The sequence below is a fragment of the Apostichopus japonicus genome, chromosome 11, assembly GCF_037975245.1.
Source record: "Apostichopus japonicus isolate 1M-3 chromosome 11, ASM3797524v1, whole genome shotgun sequence".
Taxonomy (NCBI): domain Eukaryota; kingdom Metazoa; phylum Echinodermata; class Holothuroidea; order Aspidochirotida; family Stichopodidae; genus Apostichopus; species Apostichopus japonicus.
This window is the reverse complement of record NC_092571.1, coordinates 20493808-20513877: the sequence shown is the minus strand read 5'-3', so window position 1 is coordinate 20513877 and position 20070 is coordinate 20493808. Positions and strand designations below refer to the sequence as shown.

The following is a 20070-nucleotide window of genomic DNA, read 5'->3' as shown; positions in this document are numbered from 1 at the left end:
TTCTGTCTTTCTCTGTATATGAGGTTTCCAGATTGTCTTACCACAAAACCACAGTGACTATATCATCCAGCTATCATTCATGTGGAATTATTTTACGTACGGGTGGAGGGGGGGGGGTGGGGATAACCAAGCAAGTTGCATGGGTGTCATGAAGAACATCACATACACCAGAGCGGGATAAATCTGACTATCATGTCTTCACAGAATCTGGGCCAATTTCGACTGTTATCATGCACACCAACAGATGGACTTTGCATGAGAATTATACGCCACTGAGGTAAAAGGTGTAGGCTAAGTAGGCAACTTTATATACCAGGATTGCCGCGAGGGGGGGGGGGGGGGTTGTAACCAACTATAGATATTCTCATCAGAACCATACGACTGTGCCAGAAACATTTTCCAATAACAGTAATTAAACTATACAACAGTATTTGCAATGAAAGAAACTTGTGACCACTTCTCAAAACGAAAACTTGCTATGTTTCAAGATATGTAAGAAGAGAGCTGCTCATTTTGTCGGCAAAAGTAAAGAGTTTTCCTGGGGGGGGGGGGGGGGGAGATGTGTAACCAGAACACCTTAATATGAAAGTTCAAATAATTATCTAGATCCATTAACTAGCTGCTAGGCAAAACGAAGAAAAGTATGACAAGGTAAGTTAAAATTATTGTCTAAAGTTCCTTCTATTTTTGTCTTCAACTATAAACCAATCAAAACAGCGATAAAATATCGATACAATATAAGGTTCCACTTTTTTCCGTCTTGGTTGACATACATTTTATATACATTATTTGTATCTTGTTGTTCACAAATAAATAATTATAAAAAGGGGGTGGCACACAAAATATGGATAAATAACTACCTTAGTAAACGTGTTGAACACAGCGCATGCGCAAATAGCAGATAATGTATAGGCAACAAACTAATATGACCGCAAAAAGTTTTTTGCTTTGTTTCATTTTGGCAACAGTATTACATTGATCTGAAACAACCTTTTAAGTTATTTACGCCCCTCCCACCTCCCGTAATCACTGTATCGTTTCGACTCATCCAGAGACGCACCTTTTTTTGTACTGGGCTGTAGGGTGGGGCAAAATTGTTTTACCGTTACGGAGAGAAATTTTGGTAAAATGGAGGGTGCTAAAATACAATATTGTGCTGTTAGTTGGAATATTATAACGTTGTTGGAGCATCTTCGACTATTTAGGATATACTGCACATACATGTTATATATTTATGTACTGTACACTAGGATTTTTGGTAATACTGTCTGCCGGTGGGGTGGGAGGGTGGGGGACTCAGTGGTTGTTCCCCATTAATAAAAATAATAACATAATCGAATTAGAGCGAAATTAGGGACACTCGATCTAAAGGCCGATAAATTCAGTCATATTAGTTGACGATAAAGCAACTCTAAGTAAGTTTTGATAGGGGGGTAATATCTGGAGAATTGGCAAAGATCGCTGCTTTTCCATATTCTGCAGCACCTCCCCGATATGAATATGTCACAGAGAGTTTATTAAACTGTTAGAAAAAGGAAATATATATAAAAGACGGAGGAAAAAAGAAAGAAAAATGATAATATAAGTCTGATATCAAGGTTGCTTCGTGATAAAAATCTAAAAATGTAATTACTAAGTAAGGTAAATATAACATTATACGCCTTTGCATGTAAGTTGATAAAATATATTTTACGATTTAGAAATAATGGGACCAAAAAAAAATGACAAGAAAAATGGCAATATTTTAGATCACGGTATTGTCCAGGGTATGAGTGATGGTTAAGAAAAAGATTAATTCATATTTATCTGGGTTTCTGTTTCAAATTTTGAAAAATGTAAATGTCACTTGATAATGTTACTATAAGAAAAAAATGTTTCATCCTATGAATAATGCGTGACGGAAATAGATACTTACCTGTCACAGTGTTAAGGAATCGTTTATTTACGGTTAACCAATATTACTGTATATTTGCGTATATTAAAGCAGACGAACAGTTTATACATGGACACAGCGTAATGTTGTATACGATGTTAACGAAATAGAAGCTTGTTTTAGAAGACAAGATTTACATGTGACCATCCGGGCATTTAGAACACGTCACACAAATTCAGACAGCATTGCTTTACTTTGCAAAGAACTTCCCCTCACGTGTTGTGTAGATGGACCAAATCCTTCAAAGACATACTTAAGATAAAATATATTACAGATGAGCTTTTTTTATTTTTTTATCGAATTGGAATACACTCTAAGGAATTTAGCGGCAATAATCTGAACACTCAAGCACTGAAAATAAAAACTTTCTAATATACAATGTACCTTTTACATCTAACGTTTGATCTAACGTCATTGGTCAGTTACGTCTTCGTGACGTTACCTTAGCGATATCGTAAATAATCTACATTATGTCTGTCCATAACTGTACCCTTGAAAGACAACTGGGATATTATTCAATTAAACACTTATGTCTGTAAAGTTTATTGCAGAGGGGCGACTGGGGAGGAGACACATTGAGAAACGGTATAAAGAGAGGGGGTGATTTGAGGTCACCTAAACATGCGATATATTTGGTAGATTTTAATTGATACAGGAAAGCCATATGTGCGAGTCGGATTGGGGGGGGGGGGGGCGGAGGGTTGACATGTAATGCCCTGATCAGTAACATACCTGTCTGCAACATTTTATCCTGAGATATTGTTAATTCATTTATTGTGAAAGAAGCTTGATGCGTTTGCAACGATACAGCATGGTATGAGAGACATGCAGTAGGCTACTCATCAGTTATGCGATTGGTAATACTAAAACTATATACATCGCTTTGACGAGCCATCGCTATACGTTTGCTATCAATGTAAAAAGATACTTTAACACCCATTAATTCAAATCTGATTGTAAATAATTGAAAAGAGCAAAGACAATGATGGCTTTATAATGAGATTCGAACCATTGACCCCTGGAGATTGGTCCAGCGCTCTGTCAACTGAGATATCTAGCCCTCTGGTTGGCGGCGGTCTAGCCATTTCTCAACTGGGGGCGCCAGTCAGAAACAACCTGCTTCTAAAATAATTGAGGATAACGTTACATGGTTCAGAAAGGAACTTAAAAGACTAAGCTCGCGTAAGACAAGTATGATGAGGATAAAGGCTAGCAGAATCCTTTTCAAAACAGCAACCAAACCAACAACAACGACGAAAACAACTGCAAAAATGGCTATATCTATCAAAACAAGCTAAATAAAGAGAATCTACATAACACGTTCAATTTTTAATAACTTAATAGGGTTACACATATCTCAAATAAATAAAATTTATCAACCATGACTCGGCTCTCTGCTAATATAATGCCATGATTCGACTGAATTCTTTTGAAAAAAAATATGAAAATCAGATATAGAGTATCTGAAAGGAAAACCTGCTTGCAGTTTTAAAATAGAAAGTGTTTAAAAGATAAGAACAGTTACATTGGTCTACGATCATTACTTTAAAAATTAGGAATAAGATTAAAATTTAAAATTTGATCATCAGCTTGTCTTGACAACTTTGAACACATTTTTAGGTAATTTTGTTGAGCAATTTGTTGTCTTTTCGGAGATAATGTATTGACTTAAAAAAACAAGTCTAATGTTGGAAAGAAAATATCCCAAGTTTGAGATGCAACTGCTTGATAATGTATCAAAATACCAAAGGGAATGGATGCACGAAACCATGGGAAGTAGGTATACGTTATCATGCCTCCTATTAGCCAGTATGTGAATCGATTACATAATAAGCTGAATTACAAACAAAAGGGGCCAAATGAGATCATTTTTTACTGACGTCATGTAGGCCTATTCCAAGACATCTCTTTTCTCGTTCCTAAGAATTTAAGATAAGAGCGTGTACTAAAAACTTCTTCTCCATTCAGTTTTACATACTCTTCCTCGATAAGATATAAAAAAAAATGAATTATGAAACAATGGAATGTTGATAAGTTTTATGGACACTAAAAGTTACCGTACACATAGACTATAAGAAACTACTAAATTCCTGACCCGGTGCATGAAATGTCTTTATTTACATCTTTGTATCACAATAAGGCACATTGTTGTTATTGTTACTGATCGTGTTCTCTGATTTTAACAAGAGATCGTGTTGTATCGTATTTACATGAATGCTGCCCTCACCCCAAAGGGTGAAGGCTGGAACAGCGCCCTCTGTTATACACTTCTGTTCCGCTAAAACGCAGCGGTCGGTAGCATCTGAATAAGTAACTTTTCCCTCTTTTGAATTCAAGAGTACTCCCACAACGGAAATTCGTCTGTTGGCAAACTTACCACCCTTTTTATTACCATGGCAACAGAGCATTCCTTTAGCAAATGTTACTGATGAAAGGTAATCGGGTCCACTTTCAGTTTGATCAGATTCGTCAGCACTATCATGTCCGCTATCGTGGTCGCCATTTTCGTTTCCGTTGTCACGGTAACGGAGTTGTTGCGCAGACTCCTCACTCACAATGCCCACATGGGCGACTGACTGCCAATCAGAGAGTCTAATCTCCCAGTAATGATTTGCGGACATAAGTTTCTTTTCGTTGATGATATGGACGGGATTTTCAACCATTGGTGACAACGGGTCAAACTCTACACCACGAAAGTTTCGTCCGATTTTGATGGACTGACCATCCTGTGAAATATTGACGAACGAGTGCTTGGAATTGCCTTTGGACGTCATCCAATGGAGTTTAGGGACTGAAAACAGAAGAAATATTAATATTTAGAATTCAATCGTGACCAAAGAGGTTTTCCTTGTACAATCTTCTTGATCGAAAGAAGACGAAGGTAGATGAATACAATATACAAGCTATACCTGCGCGCTGGGCTGCTACCATCACTGCTGTCATCAGATTATGTCGTGCACACAAGGCACACGTCTAACGAAACTTTTCAAGAGTCACAAAATATGAAAAAAACTTCAAAGGACTTTAAGAAAGTGCTTGAAAATCTGGATCAAAACTTCGAACAACGCAAAACTAACTTGATTTTGTCTAGATGTAAATTCTTATGCTAACACAGGTGTTTTTTTTTCTCTCGTCAAAGTGATAGGTTCGGAAGGAAAGGCACGTGGGTGATGACTCGAAATGTGGTATTGAGGGCGCAATGCTAAAACGCTACTAAGGTAAATCGGAAAGTACATGATATTAGAGGAGATCGGTAATAGAGTTGTGAGGAAAATGTTACCAACCTGCAGCCCTGACAGTGTTCAATTCCACTACCTCGCTGTATGGACCATCACCTTTGCAATTTGTCGCCCTCACTTTAAACTGGTAAGTAGAATCCACATCAAGACCGGAAATGACGTAGTACGTTTCTTTTATATTTCTAATCGTTAGCCAGTCTGTGTGCTCTGGTACGACGTCATCAACGCCAATTCTTAAAGTAGTTGGTTGAGGTTTCTTGTCTTCAATATGTTTACGATATTCCAGAGTATATGTATCAACAGCGCCACTAACATCTGCCGGATGGTTCCATTTGACATAGGTGTCATCGTAATTGCGACACTCCGCCCCATTTAAGGTTGGGGCTGTAGGTACTAAAGAATAGAGAAAACAATATACTTAACAACAATACTAATAACAATAATGTATAAAAAATAACAACAATAAAAACAATAACAACAACAATACTAATAAAAAAAATAATAATGTAAACGAAAAGGGCTTTTCGAAAACTTTCAACCCTATGTGAATGAGATAATCACACACGACAAATGTACTGAATATGGGGCGAGTTGGATAAAGGTGTCCGTAGTACTTTAAATAAGATTATCTTTACCTTCCAGATACTTCATGCTGTCACTGTTTCGGAGTGATTCATCGATACGAAGACTGAAAGATGGAATGTTAACCTGACTTGAATTCACAACCGCTGCTTCTTTCAAGCCTTTGGCTACGTCTGTTAACCTGCAAAGCAAAATGCACAGAAATGAGAATCTCTAATATCTTTATAATTGACATTTTGCACTCCTTCTGACACATATGGTCAAACTGATACCAAAATCTGACACACATCTTCAAGTGTGCCCCCAGCCCCCCCCCCCCACCAGCCCCACCCCTTCCCCCACCAAATCAATATTTTGCCCATCCCCGGAAAATTGATTTGATAATTAATTAATTTAATTTATAATTTATTTACTTTCATACAAGCCATATAATAACACTGCTGCAAGTGACCATTACCTCCATAAAGATTTTAAAGGAAGAAGCGAACCTTACAATCACCTTTAATCATAAAAGGTTTTTGTAATAGAGACTCTACCAAATATCTGACGAAGAACTGGATCATCCGTATGGGAGGAACTGGGATTGAAAGTTGTATCGGAGGGCGGGGGCGGGGGGGGGGGGCGAGGGGGATGGTGCAATTTGTCAATGTGTTACATCAAGGTCAAACCTTCCCACCCAACCCTCTTTTTCCATTGATACTTTTCAAGCTGAAGTAAAATACCATAACCCCAAAGCCAGTGCCAGTATTATGTCAAGTTAAGAACTGTGAAGTATAAAACTTTGTAATAATTAAAGGTAACGATACTCTGTGACGTCAAATCTAGACTTGCTCAAGTCTTTGGTGGTGTGACAAAACAATAATACTGTCATATCTCCTAAACAGAGTACATACTTTTATCAGCTGTTTAATTAAAGAGTTGTCCAGCACATGTATCTCTATTACGTTATAGGTTGGACTGGCTTCTGCTTTTATTTTTGGGACGTTACTTAACCCAAGCACCAATTACATATAACGTGATTGGATGGGCCTTTACTCTGACAAGTGAAATAATCATCCAAAACCGATAAAACTGAACAAATACCTTCCAAAGAGAGGTCTTACAGCTTGAATAAAGCAAGCCTTGTCTGTTTCCTTTAACATCTCACTGGCTAAGTCAGCGACGCCACACGCGCTGAGAGATTCTTGAATACGTGACAACTGCGACTCGAAGTTAGCTACCGTTATTTCAACCTCACCGTCGACACATTGCGTAAGGGTTGCCTTTCTGTCATTCAAAAATGTCAGTATTTTCTCCGTTGTTGAAGTGAGTTCATCTTTTGCATTTGTCCCAGCATTCTGAAAACAAGTAAGTTTACAATTTGACTTATCGAGTCTAGTTAGTTAATTAATATGCATGCTAAAATCTGGACCTCACAATTTTACCGAGTATATTTTTGTTTTCATCCACGGTAGCATTTCGATATGAATGAACTAAGAACCACGAAAAAGTACAGCTTAGAAATTGGAAAATACGTATTTCTGTTCTCTGGAGAGTCCACCTTAAATTAGTTCTCTTTCGGAAAAAAGACCTAATTTAGTATCTTCTTCAATTTCTTTTCCTCTTAGCTTAGTAGATTAGGTCAAGTGTTCCATTCAAGTGTTTTGTTCAGTCTTTTACCAACTAGATTCCACTTTTACCGCCAAACAAGGGTTTGATGTCAGGAATCGAAGTAGGCCTACTCAGTATTGTGAATTCCCATTGGAAATACATCAAGATGTCCTTTTTCTTGGGGGGGGGGGGGGGTTAAGTAAAGGAATACAACAGTCTTCAGCTTGCAAAGATTTGATCTTCTTGTCTTTAAAGACTGACCCAATATTGAACTAGGATCGAACAGCGGATGAAATCCAAGGAAAGGGAACAGTTCATTGATCTGTGTATATAATATTCTATTATAGGTATTCCTGGTATAGTCGGTGTGCGGTAAACAAACATCGACACAGAGATGGGGCAAAGATATTTGAAATTGACAAGATTATGCTCAGTGGTACGCACAGAATATCACAGGTGGATGAGAAGGGGGTTGGGGGGGGGGGGTTGGGGGATTCTAAATCCCCCTGGCTGATTTAGGTAGAACTTTTATGGAAGGGCCAGAGGCGAATGAAAGATTTTATAAGGAAAGTTTTGCCGTTAAATGGTACAGTCAGGGGTATAATTAGACTATAAATTAGGCCTATAATTAGGTCTACAAACGCCAGTTTGTGCTTATAACTACTGGTATATTATTGGCATGGGTACTTCGGCAGAGGTACGAATACATTGTATATAATATGTGTGTCGAAAGAGACATAAACCAAAACAGTTTCTAGTGAAACGTATATGATTACAAGAAAACACAAACGCCGTTTCTGTGATAAAGAAGAAAAGAGCAAACTGGCATATTGATTCCTTGACACATTTCACATGAGAATATGGAATGTTACATTGCTGACAAGATTTTCAAGCCTTGACCACTGCTGAGTTCTCATAATCAGCAAGGTTCCTGCACTATTGTGGAATCTGTTCACAAGGATGTCATATTACCTCTTGAACTCATATGAACATTAGCACACGTGCACTTACAAAGGTTTGATGTTCAATTAAGTTCAAGATTTTCCCACTATGACCTCTATTGATCTCAAACGACCTTTCATCTCTACAGAAATATGACTCTACACCTATGCTACACTGTTGGAATTAATGGTGTTTGCAAGTTTTCCGAATAAGATCTCTGTGAACTTTGACCCCCACAAAAAATAACGGTTCTTGTGGATCAAGATACAACTTCCTCCAACCTCTACTTTCACCAACTTTCGGCGCAGTCTAGATATTCAAGATTCTATAGTACAGCTTCTAGGCCTTTGTCTATATTATATTTGGCATTGCAGGTCGACACTGGGCGGATTCTCTTTACCTGTGCATCTTGCAGTAAGGTCTGTAGTTCCTTCATTCGATTCCACAGAACCTTTTGCCGTTCTCGAATTGTGTCCAAAATTTGTTCTAGTTTTTCCTTGAAAATGAAAAAAAAACGAGACTTGGATGTAAATTTCATGTTGCGTTAATATTGCATAGTCTTTGTTAACGATTTAAATATCGCGCGTAAATAACCAGTAGCTCCAATTCGCTGATTTTTGTACTTAGCTTTATCATGTAAATGAAGAATGCTATTCATCTATACATCTCTCTGGTTGCCAGCCGATTACGTCATCATCCACAGTCAGTCTCGATGATAACGTCGATCATGTAAAAGCCTGTACAAATTTATAACATTAGGTTCGATAAAGAACTGTTACGTTATAGAACAATGTGCGCCTTTCTACGGTTTGTCCTTTTTTCAGGGAAGATGATGAATGAAATAACAACGGAAAAGATCATTCATTTATTAGTCGTATATTGAGTCCGCATAGGTGTACTCGTACGGTACTCTAGCATAGCTGATTGTCAAAATGGATGTGTACTCTAATCAGTCGGGGGCATTTTGGAAATCTAGTATAGATATCAAGATTACTTGTGCATTGGGCCTTGTACTCGCTTTCATGATAAAGAGAGAATTGTTAATGTATACACGTACTCATGTTGTTGTTGTACTCGAGGAACATGTAGGTCTATCATTTACTAACTCACCTTCTGAACTGTGTATTTTCTTTCTATGACTGATACCTTGTGCTGTTTGTGGTTACCAGTAAACTTGCAGATGCGACAGATTGGTTTCTTGCATCCTTCACAATACATTGTGACCTTCTCATCAGGGTGATCTGTGCACATGAGGGTCTAAGTAACATGGAAAGATGAAAGAAAAAATACCACAATGGTGTCAGCAGTGGGATCTTATGGAATGTCGAATATCTGTATAACCTGCAGTGAAGCAACGTTTAAGGTTGTCTTAAGACTGCGTTTAATGAATGTCATGACAACAAATACACCTTTGATATACGATCAGGCTGCACATACTCTACACTGTGTATGTGGATGTAATTCAGCTGACATGAACCTTGACCTATTATGGCAAAACGGCAATCGATAGTACATTTCATCCATACTCTAATCTTGGTCAAACGGTCGGGCCGAAAACAATTAATATGCATCCTCTCGAGAAACACTCATATAACAGCGATGCATATGGCATCATTACCATTAAAATAATATAATGTATTTTTTATAGAAAAAATGTAGGAAAATGAAGGGAAAAAAACATCATACAGTAGCTAACCTTGGGTCTGTAGTTGTGCGTTGGTCCAATGTATTCGTGTTGAGCCCTCCCAGTGCCCCAAGGGTGGACTCTTTTGAAACATTCGTTGCAGAAACTAGCCTTGCAGTCAAGACAGCTCTTAGTAGCGTCCTGTGCGGGTGACTTCTTGCAAGAACCGCACGGCACGCGCATAGCTTTTTTTACCTCTAATTTAAATCTGTGAACAGAATAATTTCGTCAGAATGTGGTTATCACTGAGTATGACATACCGAAATGAAGACCATGGACAGAAAGTGAACACATCTGTTGCTGCAACATTAATGCTGCAAACTAGTCAGCAAAAGACATATAGAACTGGAAATATATTGAACAGTGAAGGGTGTTATCATCCCGTTACAACCAGATCTCATTTATATGAGAATAGATAAAGGGCGCAAAGGAAGAAGTGTGTGTGTGGTGGGGGAGGAGGGGGGGGGGTGCTGTATCTGACAGGGAAGTCCTTGTAGATAGAGATTGGGATGAATCTTTGTCCTATACTTGCCACCCACCCCACCCTCCTGAGCCCATTTCTACGTGCTTTACACGAAATTATGAACATAGTAAAATATATCTAAATATCTTGTAATGGGTCATATTCTTCTTTGATGGTTGTGTAAACCTTGTTTATACAAAGAAGTAGTAGCGTTCGTGAATATAGGTACCGTATAAGTAAGTGATAAAGTGCATACCTATCTACTATCACCTCTAGTGCGAAATTCCTGTACAAGCCCCTGAGTCCCTTCTCACCAAGTTCTATGTCAGATTGGCAGGATGGGCAAAAGAATGACGTCACTCGTTGACTCTGCGTTCTACTCAAGACAGGTCGCCTGAAAGAAATGAAGTAATATTACAGTCCTGTGCGCATTTTCAACGAGGTTTAACAGATGGGGCTATTCGGAACCAGAGCCGAGCGTGTGTGTGTGTGGGGGGGGGGGGGGTGTCTTGGAGGATTTATTATGGGCGTGCACACCTGTCTGTCAGTTTCCATAACGAGTTTTTTTCCCAAATTCCATTTTCATGAAGACTAATGGGGATCTCCATAAGTCACGCCCTAAATTAACAGGTCCTTTCCAGTTCTGCGAAACTTGCAAGCTACAGTGTCTGAAATCACTGAAAGTTCCCTTGGTGATTCTCTGTCAGACACTTCTGCAGTGGAAAAAGTACCTGCACACAGCCTAATTTACATATCGTGTGACACATTCGAACGAACATAGCCTAATATTTTTTTAAAGAATATTTTAGACAAGCAATGTTGCCAACCGCTCGTTTGGCAACTTTACACATGTCTGGTCTTCAACCAATCAGAAAGCTTCTTTGAGTTATTTTCTTTTGAGATATGTTAACAGGATAGACAACGCGCATTAGGACCTATAGCGGTATCTTAACTATCCGGACCCAAGTCGTATATAGAGATAGACGGTTTGTTTGGACCTAGAGTTCCTTTATAGAGAACTCTATTTGTCTCTATAAAGGAACTCTATTTGGACCGATAAGACAGCGCCCTCCGCTCAAAAGCTTGAAGATCCCCATTATATCCAAGGAGCGATTCATCACAGCTTTCACTGGCAGCACATGAAAATAAGTTACTAGAATCAACTGTGGACATGCGTTTAACAGCCAGTACTGTGATTTATGCAACCACCACAACCTTTCTAACTATACTCTGCGTAGTTAGCACCAAGTTGGGACATTTTTTTTAATACAGTTCTTAAATGTCCTGCTTCAAAGCACTTGTATTGTCAGTATGAACAGTATGAATATCATGTTTCTATCAGATAAAGGTTAGGAACTGTTCATACTGTTAGTATGACTGCTTTGAAGCATGATACATGAGGACAGTTTAGAGTGGTATTGGCATTAGCAAACTGTCCCAACTGACTGTCGTTGATAAAGTATGCATGAAAATTAATGAGTTTTCATTTCGGATGTTAAGCATATTAATGTACGACAGTCGCGGGCACACCACTGTATATTCATAACAGCGTACACATAATACGTTGATAATGTATAGCACGTAACGAACACCTGTTTTGCGGGCTTGGGTGCAGCTTTCATGGTTTAAAGTTTCATCAAACCTGTTTGATATCGTTTGCTACTGTTATCTTCAACAAGTCAGAAATGTTTACCTAGGAGATCGAGCGCCACCAAGAGAGTCCCTTCTACAGCGACCGATGTCACCGTCTGTCACAGATGAATCCACTGCACTCGCAGGTCTACCGGAAATAGTTTTCGATCTTTTTAAAGGCTTTCGGCCTGAACTGCTCTTCGATGTGGGTGCTTTGGTTTCTGAAGTAGTGCTACGTGGCGTGCTGGGATTGGACGAGTGCAGTGGCGATGGTGACGTAGGAGAAACCAAAGGTGGTGATTTGCAGATGCTGTCAATTGATTGGGTGCTTCCATTGAAGGAAGTGTTCAGTAGCGAGCTACCGAAAATCCTCTGTCTAATGCATCCATGACATATGTTGTGTTGGCATGGTAACAACACTGGGTTGGTGAAAAAGTCACCACAAATCGGGCACAACAGTTCCTTCTCTAAATGGTCCATGTTTGCCTATGAGCTGGATTAGCCTGGACAGAAAGCGAAAAAAAAGGTTTGTATGTTTATGTTACAACATTGGAAGATATACAAGTTGAGAAAAAGTGTAAACAGTGGAAAGCTCCCAGACTGTAATGCCCTTTTAAAATTCAAAATGGCAAATATATATATATATATATATTTCTATATATATATGTATATTTATATATATATATATATATATATATATATATATATATACACATATACATATATATAAATATATATATAACTATATATATATATATAAATATATATAAATACATATATATATATAAATACATTATATATATATATGGTATCATATAACAATTTATAACAAGTTTTTTTCAAGGACAATTGGTGTTGGAATTCATCATTGGTTTCCATATTTTGTATACATGAAAAAAGCCAGAAAAAAATACTTGTTGACATAATAATTTCATTTCATCAACAGCTAACAGTGATTGAGTTCAGTCATGGATTCAAATCAACAATTAAGCCTGGAGCTAGAATCAGACGACGACGCAAACTGAAAAGTTTCATTCTCACAATTTAAAAGGGTGCACGGGCCTATTTTGAAAACCAAAATATGATATAGAAAGAAATCCTGTACTCAAATGTTACTATTTTGTAGGAGTTTGACTTGTGAGTAATATATTCTGAAAGTCTGTTTTGACATTAATCTTTTACGTGATGGAGCAATATAGGGAAGCTTACACATTGCCGAAATACATTCTGTATTAACTGGTCTTATGGCAAAGTTAGTTCCAATCAGGTGTACAGTTAGGTCTTCGACATGCACCAGACGACACTGTATAGTCCTGTTGTTCAAATACACATACACTAGTTCATACATACCTATGATACGCACGTGTGGCCCAAACAGTTACAGAAAAATGGAATTCACATCCTCGAAATGAGACCAACAAAAAAACACAAGTTTGGAAGATGGATTGAATCCATCTTTTCGACAAACACACAAGATCCGGGAGAGACCTGGACCAGACAATACCTTTCTTTCGCTCTATTATGGTAGACTATAGACCTTCTATTGCACTGACAATCCAACATTTCCTATCTCACTCCGCACATATGGAAATCGAGCAGTGCGCCTATGACCTTGAATTAGGCCCAATGATTTCCAAAACTTATCAGGAAATCAATAACCTCTCATGAACCGTGTCAAAAATGACCTTTAAATGTTCGTGTATAGGAATGCATCAGATGCTCAGTTTTTAAGATCTCGCCATATGACTGGATGAACCAACCCTCTCTCCCTCCCTGCCCACCACCCTCCTTCCCCCTCCACTGGCCTCCTCCCACCTTAGTTGCTCGATGATGGAGCAACCTTCTTGTGTAAGGAACGCCAAACGCACAAAATGGCGTCGTTACCACGACAACAGACACTGGTCTTTGAATATACAAACATAATGGATCTGCAATTCTATCATTACACGTAATGCTGTATATATTGAAGTATAATGTACTTTATACATATGGAAACTATATCACATTATCATGTCTTTCGTAGGTGTTGAGCTTTTACTGATGATGTTATTGAAGTGCCAAGGACAAAAGAATCGTTACGAATTTGACAGAAGCTTAGCAACAACCTCGTCGTTGAATTAAAAAAGAATCGATATCTCATCGATTCACTACTAGGCCATCAGCTGAAGGTCGAAATTCGCTTGTTTCGTTCCAGCAACTGCGGGTCTAAAATTTCTCTACAGCATTGAATACATAAATTAACTAAGATTAATGATCCAAAAGTTCTCCATGTACTTTCCTGCAGTTTTTTTGCAATTCCGCTCGAAAGATCGAACTATATTTTTTATTGCGTATGTTAAGAAACCTGCCGTTTTACGTTCAAAAGTTGTGCGCCAGTGAGATATCTGTACCATGTGATATGAATTGTCCAATGAGCCATGAGTTCTGTGTGCAATCTTTGTAGAAAACAACAAACATGGCGGCTCCCACGGGCGCTAGTCAGTCTCCGACACACGGAAATCTACAGTGCTCAGTGCACATTGAATCTGTAAAATTTGAAGCATTTAAGGCACTGACGAATAAACGATGGAATAAAGTTACTTCCTGCGCTAAAGATTGGCTTAATCTCAGCGGCGGAGACAGTGATATCGCCGTACTACTGATTACTCCATGGCCTGCTACGATCAAGCGTGTGTTCAACAGCATAGTATGATGGGGTTCCACGATAAGTGTTACAGGCGGTTCATTGATAGCAAGCACATTGCTGCAAGAAAACGGACAGTTCCAGAGGAGACCCCATATGATTTTAAACGAAGAATTGACGGAAAAGATCGAGGAAACCAAGCAGAAGCTCTGGTGTATTGCCTGTTCAATTTATTATATGTGGGAAAAGAAACAATACATTACTAGGCGTTGCAAACGGGACAAGCTGCAGCAGGCAGAGACTTTCGATGGAGGTAAGCCTAAGCATACTACACGACTCTACTTGTACTTCTGTGGCATAGTTGAAGTGTTAAGAGAAGTTGCATAATGCAAGATCAGTAGCTCTTAAGGGATAGAATCCAAGTCAAAGGGCACAGTGTTGGACCTGAACATAATATAATTACTTAGTGGCATGGTCATCTGATTTGTTTTGTTATAAGGTGGTAGGAACGGAAATTTGTTTCAAATTCTCCATCTGGGGCACTAGCCTAAGTGTTAAATACAGGCTTCATAGTTTTCTTACTGTGGCCCTTTATTTGAATGATATTAGTTAGAGAAATAAGTGTAACAAAGGTGCAATAAGGTTAGGTTTGCAAGGTCTTATGGTCAGCCTGTCTAGCTTTACCAAAATGAACAAGTATCTGTCTCCTTTATTATTAGTAACAGATATAATCTACCATTGTATAATTTAAACCATAACATTAAGAGATAATGTACTGTACTGTCAAAAAAAGCCTGTTTTAATTCTTTTTTGCATGACACTGGTTTGCAAAATTTGAATGTGTCTTTGTTTGTCCATAGAAGATGAGCAGATCACATGGTATATAAATAAAATTGTCTTAGTTCTTATTTGTTCAAACTTACATTTTGATCAACAGAAAATGCAAAACAATTTGCTTTTTTTATTTCATTTTATTAAGGTATTGCTTCGACAAGCAGCAGAGCGGAAAAAAGATGAGCCCAGATTTTATGAATATAAGAGGAAAAGACCGTGTTGCCATTGAAGTGAGGTACCACTCTCTATGTTGAAGAAACTAGATACAATTCTTGACAAGGAAGACATACAGATCTTGAAAGGTAAAGTACTCTCTTCAATGTGTGGTTCATTGAGTGTTCAGGGGTGGATCTAGGACTTTTGGAATATGGGGGTCCTCCCCCAAGGAAAATTAAAAAATTCTCTAAACACTTTGAGGTGCAATATCAGGTTAATCTTTCCATTGAAATTATTAAAGAAATTTGCAACATATTTCTAGCTGAATTGTAATTATATTGGTACCCCATCATAAAATGTGAGACTCAAAAATATCCAATTTCATGGTACAAGGTGTTCTGTTCATCTCCTCCTCAGAGCAGAGTTTACCACCAACAAAAGATGCTCTGATCCAGCATGTTAAGCACTGCACCAACCAGGCTGCTATTCACAGTAGGGCATTGCAGCCAAGGATTGATGCACTCTCACCAGAGGGACATGGATGTAAACTTGAAAATGATGACCTTATAATCACTTGGATGACGAAGCCACCTGACCCAGATGTTTTGCTTCAGTGTGTCAGCAGTAGCTGTAGAGTCGGCAAATGTCTTAAAGGAAGATGTTCCTGAATGAATGCACAACTACCGTGTACAGACCTATGTAAATATAGAAATTGCAGCAACTTCCAAGAAGATGTTGAGATTGTTGATGCAGGGGAAGATGATTTGGAGGATGAACTGTGATGGTGTTAAATCTTGATATCTTAGTCTGAAATTTTAATCAAGTTTGAAGTTTGTGAAGAGGGTTAACTTTTTCAAAGTTATGTTGTCATTAATTTGTTCCCCAGAGTTTAAAGGAACCAGTAAACATGATCTTATTCATATATTCATTTCAGCTATTAGTAGTTTTACGTAGATTACCCTACCTACCAGACACCTTTGATAAATATCCACATTTTCTTCAAATCACACCTTTTTTTTTTAGAGGGGATGGGAGGGGGGAGGAGGGTGTTATGGGCATGCTTTACCTCTTGCATATTCACAACTACATTTACTGATGACGATGACGCAAATACCGCGTCCTGAAACCAGTCAAAGGTTTATATACTGTTGTTGGGGAACCGTCGCCCCTGACCCTGTTCCAATATCACGGTTCTTTATTGTTTGCCGTAACATTTCGTTACCTGTTTTATTCATATTGTTAATATGTTCTGTGCATCTGTTCAAGTTTTGACTGAAGGATATTCAAGTCTTTAGTGACTTTTATTTCATCTAATTATCTTCACCTCTACTACGGAATAGACTTTCCCTTTTCCATACCATATCTGACTTCCATGCAGTGAATTGAAGTGGATACTGTTAAGACTAGTACAACTGTCCTTCGATGAACTTTTAATCACTTATTAATTCCGCGCCGCGCCTTTTGATGAAGAACCTGTATCTTGAATCATCGCAAAGGCCCAGCTCTACTACACCATTGAGTGTATCGACCCAGTCTTAATAGATACATTATTTCTTTATATCTGGGGCTTAAGTTAACTGTCTTCGTTATTCACTTCTTTGTACCATTCACCTTTATTATTCATATTATTTGTAGAATATAGAACTATTATTATTCAAAATACCATTCGAAACCTTGTCGATCTTTTCTTTTATGCGTTAACTCCCTTGGAAACTCTTTTTGCAGGAATACGAATTATAAACATGTCGTTTCAGTAACAAGGAGAAAGTACCTAGTTTTGCAGGAGACTGTAGAAAGAGTACTAAGGTAACGGATATATACCGACTATAACTTTATTTCACATCTACGATATGCCATGACGTCTTAGTGTGCCAACTTATATATTGATTTATACAAAAGAAATAGCTCACTGGTCTTGGGGCATTGGTACATCTCATTGTAACTAGGGATTTAGCTACATGTAAAGTAGAGGGGGAGGGGGTCGCATTTGTAAAACAGTTTGGATAGGGAGTGTAAAAATTATGGAGAGGAACTTTTCATTATATGTGTATATTTATGCATACATGCACAGACGAAATTCATTCATAACATAGGGGGAAAATCTAAAAATATTTGATTTATTACAAAGCATTATATGTGAGTTTATTGAAAGTGGTACATTTTTATAATTAAAACCCTTAAGTTATAATGTGCAAAAATTGTATTTCATATTTCAAAGTTGAAAATGTGATTTTTTACCATTTTGGCGAAAATGGAGGGGGGGGGGCACAACTTGTAATGCCTGAAAACAACCCTCACTGACCCTTAGACCAGAATCCTCTTCCACCATTCTTGTAACCCTGACCCAACTATTATACAAAAAAAATATATCAGTCGTAATTTAACATATAAGAAAAGAGTGGTATGTATGCACCACTGTACCAAATCTAACGTTAGCACATGTGTTCCTAATACATAGCATCGTAGCACGTAATGTCTACATAACATACCCAATTTCAAGGGTTTCTTACAAAAATACTGCAGGAAATTTTTTGGAGAACTTTTGATATAATGTTTGTGATGCATTAAACTACCCCAAAATGCATTAAAAATCTAGACCCGGTGTTGCTGGAACGAAACTGATTTTACAGCCACATTTTGAGCTTCAGCTGATGGCCTATACATAGTTGAAGTTACTTTACAAGCCTAACAAGTTGAATTATATCATATTTGTAAGTTAGCGCTCTGATATAACTTCCATTACAGTATCAATATACACTTTGAGCCCTGCAGCAACAATTATTGATGGAAAAGTGGAAAGAATACACGAATTATAAGTCTATAGTACACAGTTTATACAAGACTATACGGTTCAATGTAAATGAACAACAAAGTAGGATTATAATGTATATAAAAGGATAGGATAATATCGTTTGACCTACATTCTACCATTTAGCGTATAGGATAAACATGAAGGTAACAAGCCCACAGACCAGAAGTCCTGTGACATTGACTAAATTACCCATTAAGATAATCAAACAACCATCTTTTACAGGACATTTCGTTTTGTTACATCCTATCATACTTTTGCATGACAGAACAACCGTTCCTGCCAATCAACCAATTTGTCTGTCGAAAAAGTGGTTGTGCTTCTTTGTAAATATCCATGAAATAGTACTTTCATCCGAAGATGTGTGTGTGTGGGGGGGGGGGGGTGGGTGGGGAGCAGAGATTCGAATAAACATCTGAAAGGTTACATGGACATGGGTGAAGGATTGTAGGTATACGGGGAGGGGTAGACTTTACTGGGGGTGCATGGGAAGGAACGCTCCCGTGGGAAGGGCTATGGAACAGGATCGTAACCCCACCTTTAAGGGACCTTCCTACAAGGAGTCAGCGAATGGTACACGTCCTATTTTTGGAGGTTAGGGAGGAACTTCTACAAAATTGACAAAAGGGGACTAACTGTGTATATACAAGGTGGATGGGCTGCAACGTTTTAGAAGCTAACTTTGGAATGTGTGTCAGGTTTAGTGGGTTGCAAAGCCTACACCTTATACAAGTAATAACTCTACGGGTTATAATTGCTAGCCTATATAGCTGTTTTCCTTATTTTTAAACTGTGAGAATTAACCAATCTGTAGGCGGGTGTAGGAAATCATGTCTCACAAAACAGTTCAATCTGTTTATATACCAGTTTCATATGTTGCTATACACTTTCAAGCTTATATAGTGCAAGGTCACTGTACTTCTGACAGAAAAAGAGAGAGTGAGAACAAAAAAAGACCTGATAATAAGGAAATTTGGAATCGTGTGCACTTTTGCATGCTTTTGAAAGGTTACATGGATATGTGGGAATGTATGGGAGACATAAGCAAAATGATAGTACAAATGTACGGTAGCTTGTAAATAAATGAAATGTTAATCGTGCGTAACGTCATCGTGCGTGACGTATGACCTTTACAATGTCAGTTACATATTTACCACTGTATGCTTTGGCTATGGCACGAATTAAATGTCTCTGAAGCCATGGCTTTTATTAAGCGTTGTATAGGCGGAAGGAAGCATGGGTTCGGGAAGTTATAAGGGATTGGGGAATTTGGAGCCCTGAAAGAATTGAGTCAAACCATCTCGCGCTTATAGACATACAGACAGATCATGCGACATGTTTGACACCCTGCTGACCGCTTTATACAGTCACAGTGTATTTATGGAAAATTACTTACATGGCATTCTTATTTAAATAATAAGACAAGATCAGAATTTATTCCATTACAAGGTAACTACTCATCCAACTTGATCTAGAAAGCTATAAGCATAACATACACTTAATGTTCCTCCCATCAATTTTGTTTACAGAAGTTGTTTTCTAGTCAGAAAGATTCCAATTTCAGAATGCAAATAATTATGTAC

At 38.1% G+C, this 20070-nt stretch overlaps 1 protein-coding gene and 2 long non-coding RNA genes across 7 annotated transcripts in view; 2 read left to right on the top strand and 1 right to left on the bottom strand.

The window, feature by feature from the left end:
* The window catches only part of LOC139975625 (uncharacterized), a 233551-nt gene that overhangs the window by 32603 nt on the left and 180878 nt on the right, over positions 1-20070 (top strand). The gene's annotated exons all lie outside the window — the stretch shown is intronic.
* The window catches only part of LOC139975615 (E3 ubiquitin-protein ligase Trim36-like), a 44272-nt gene continuing 24858 nt past the window's right edge, over positions 657-20070 (bottom strand). For 3 of the 4 annotated variants that reach the window (XM_071983663.1, XM_071983661.1, XM_071983662.1), the window contains 9 exons: positions 12127-12568; positions 10690-10827; positions 9983-10178; positions 9397-9543; positions 8687-8782; positions 6838-7091; positions 5808-5935; positions 5218-5565; positions 657-4724 (listed from right to left, as the gene is read on the bottom strand). In XM_071983663.1, the coding sequence (XP_071839764.1) occupies positions 4051-4724; positions 5218-5565; positions 5808-5935; positions 6838-7091; positions 8687-8782; positions 9397-9543; positions 9983-10178; positions 10690-10827; positions 12127-12545 (2400 nt within the window). In that variant the 5' untranslated portion in view covers positions 12546-12568 and the 3' untranslated portion in view covers positions 657-4050. Of the gene's footprint in view, positions 4725-5217; positions 5566-5807; positions 5936-6837; positions 7092-8686; positions 8783-9396; positions 9544-9982; positions 10179-10689; positions 10828-12126; positions 12569-13415; positions 13638-20070 lie in introns of those variants that run through there. The other variant, XM_071983664.1, reaches the window with a different exon arrangement.
* Positions 14215-18345, top strand: LOC139976107 (uncharacterized). Of its 2 annotated transcripts, none has more exons than XR_011795994.1 (3): positions 14215-15001; positions 15668-15824; positions 16101-18345. It is a non-coding gene; the product is annotated as an uncharacterized lncRNA (long non-coding RNA). The 2 variants fall into 2 exon arrangements; XR_011795993.1 differs by having other exon boundaries at positions 16096-18345.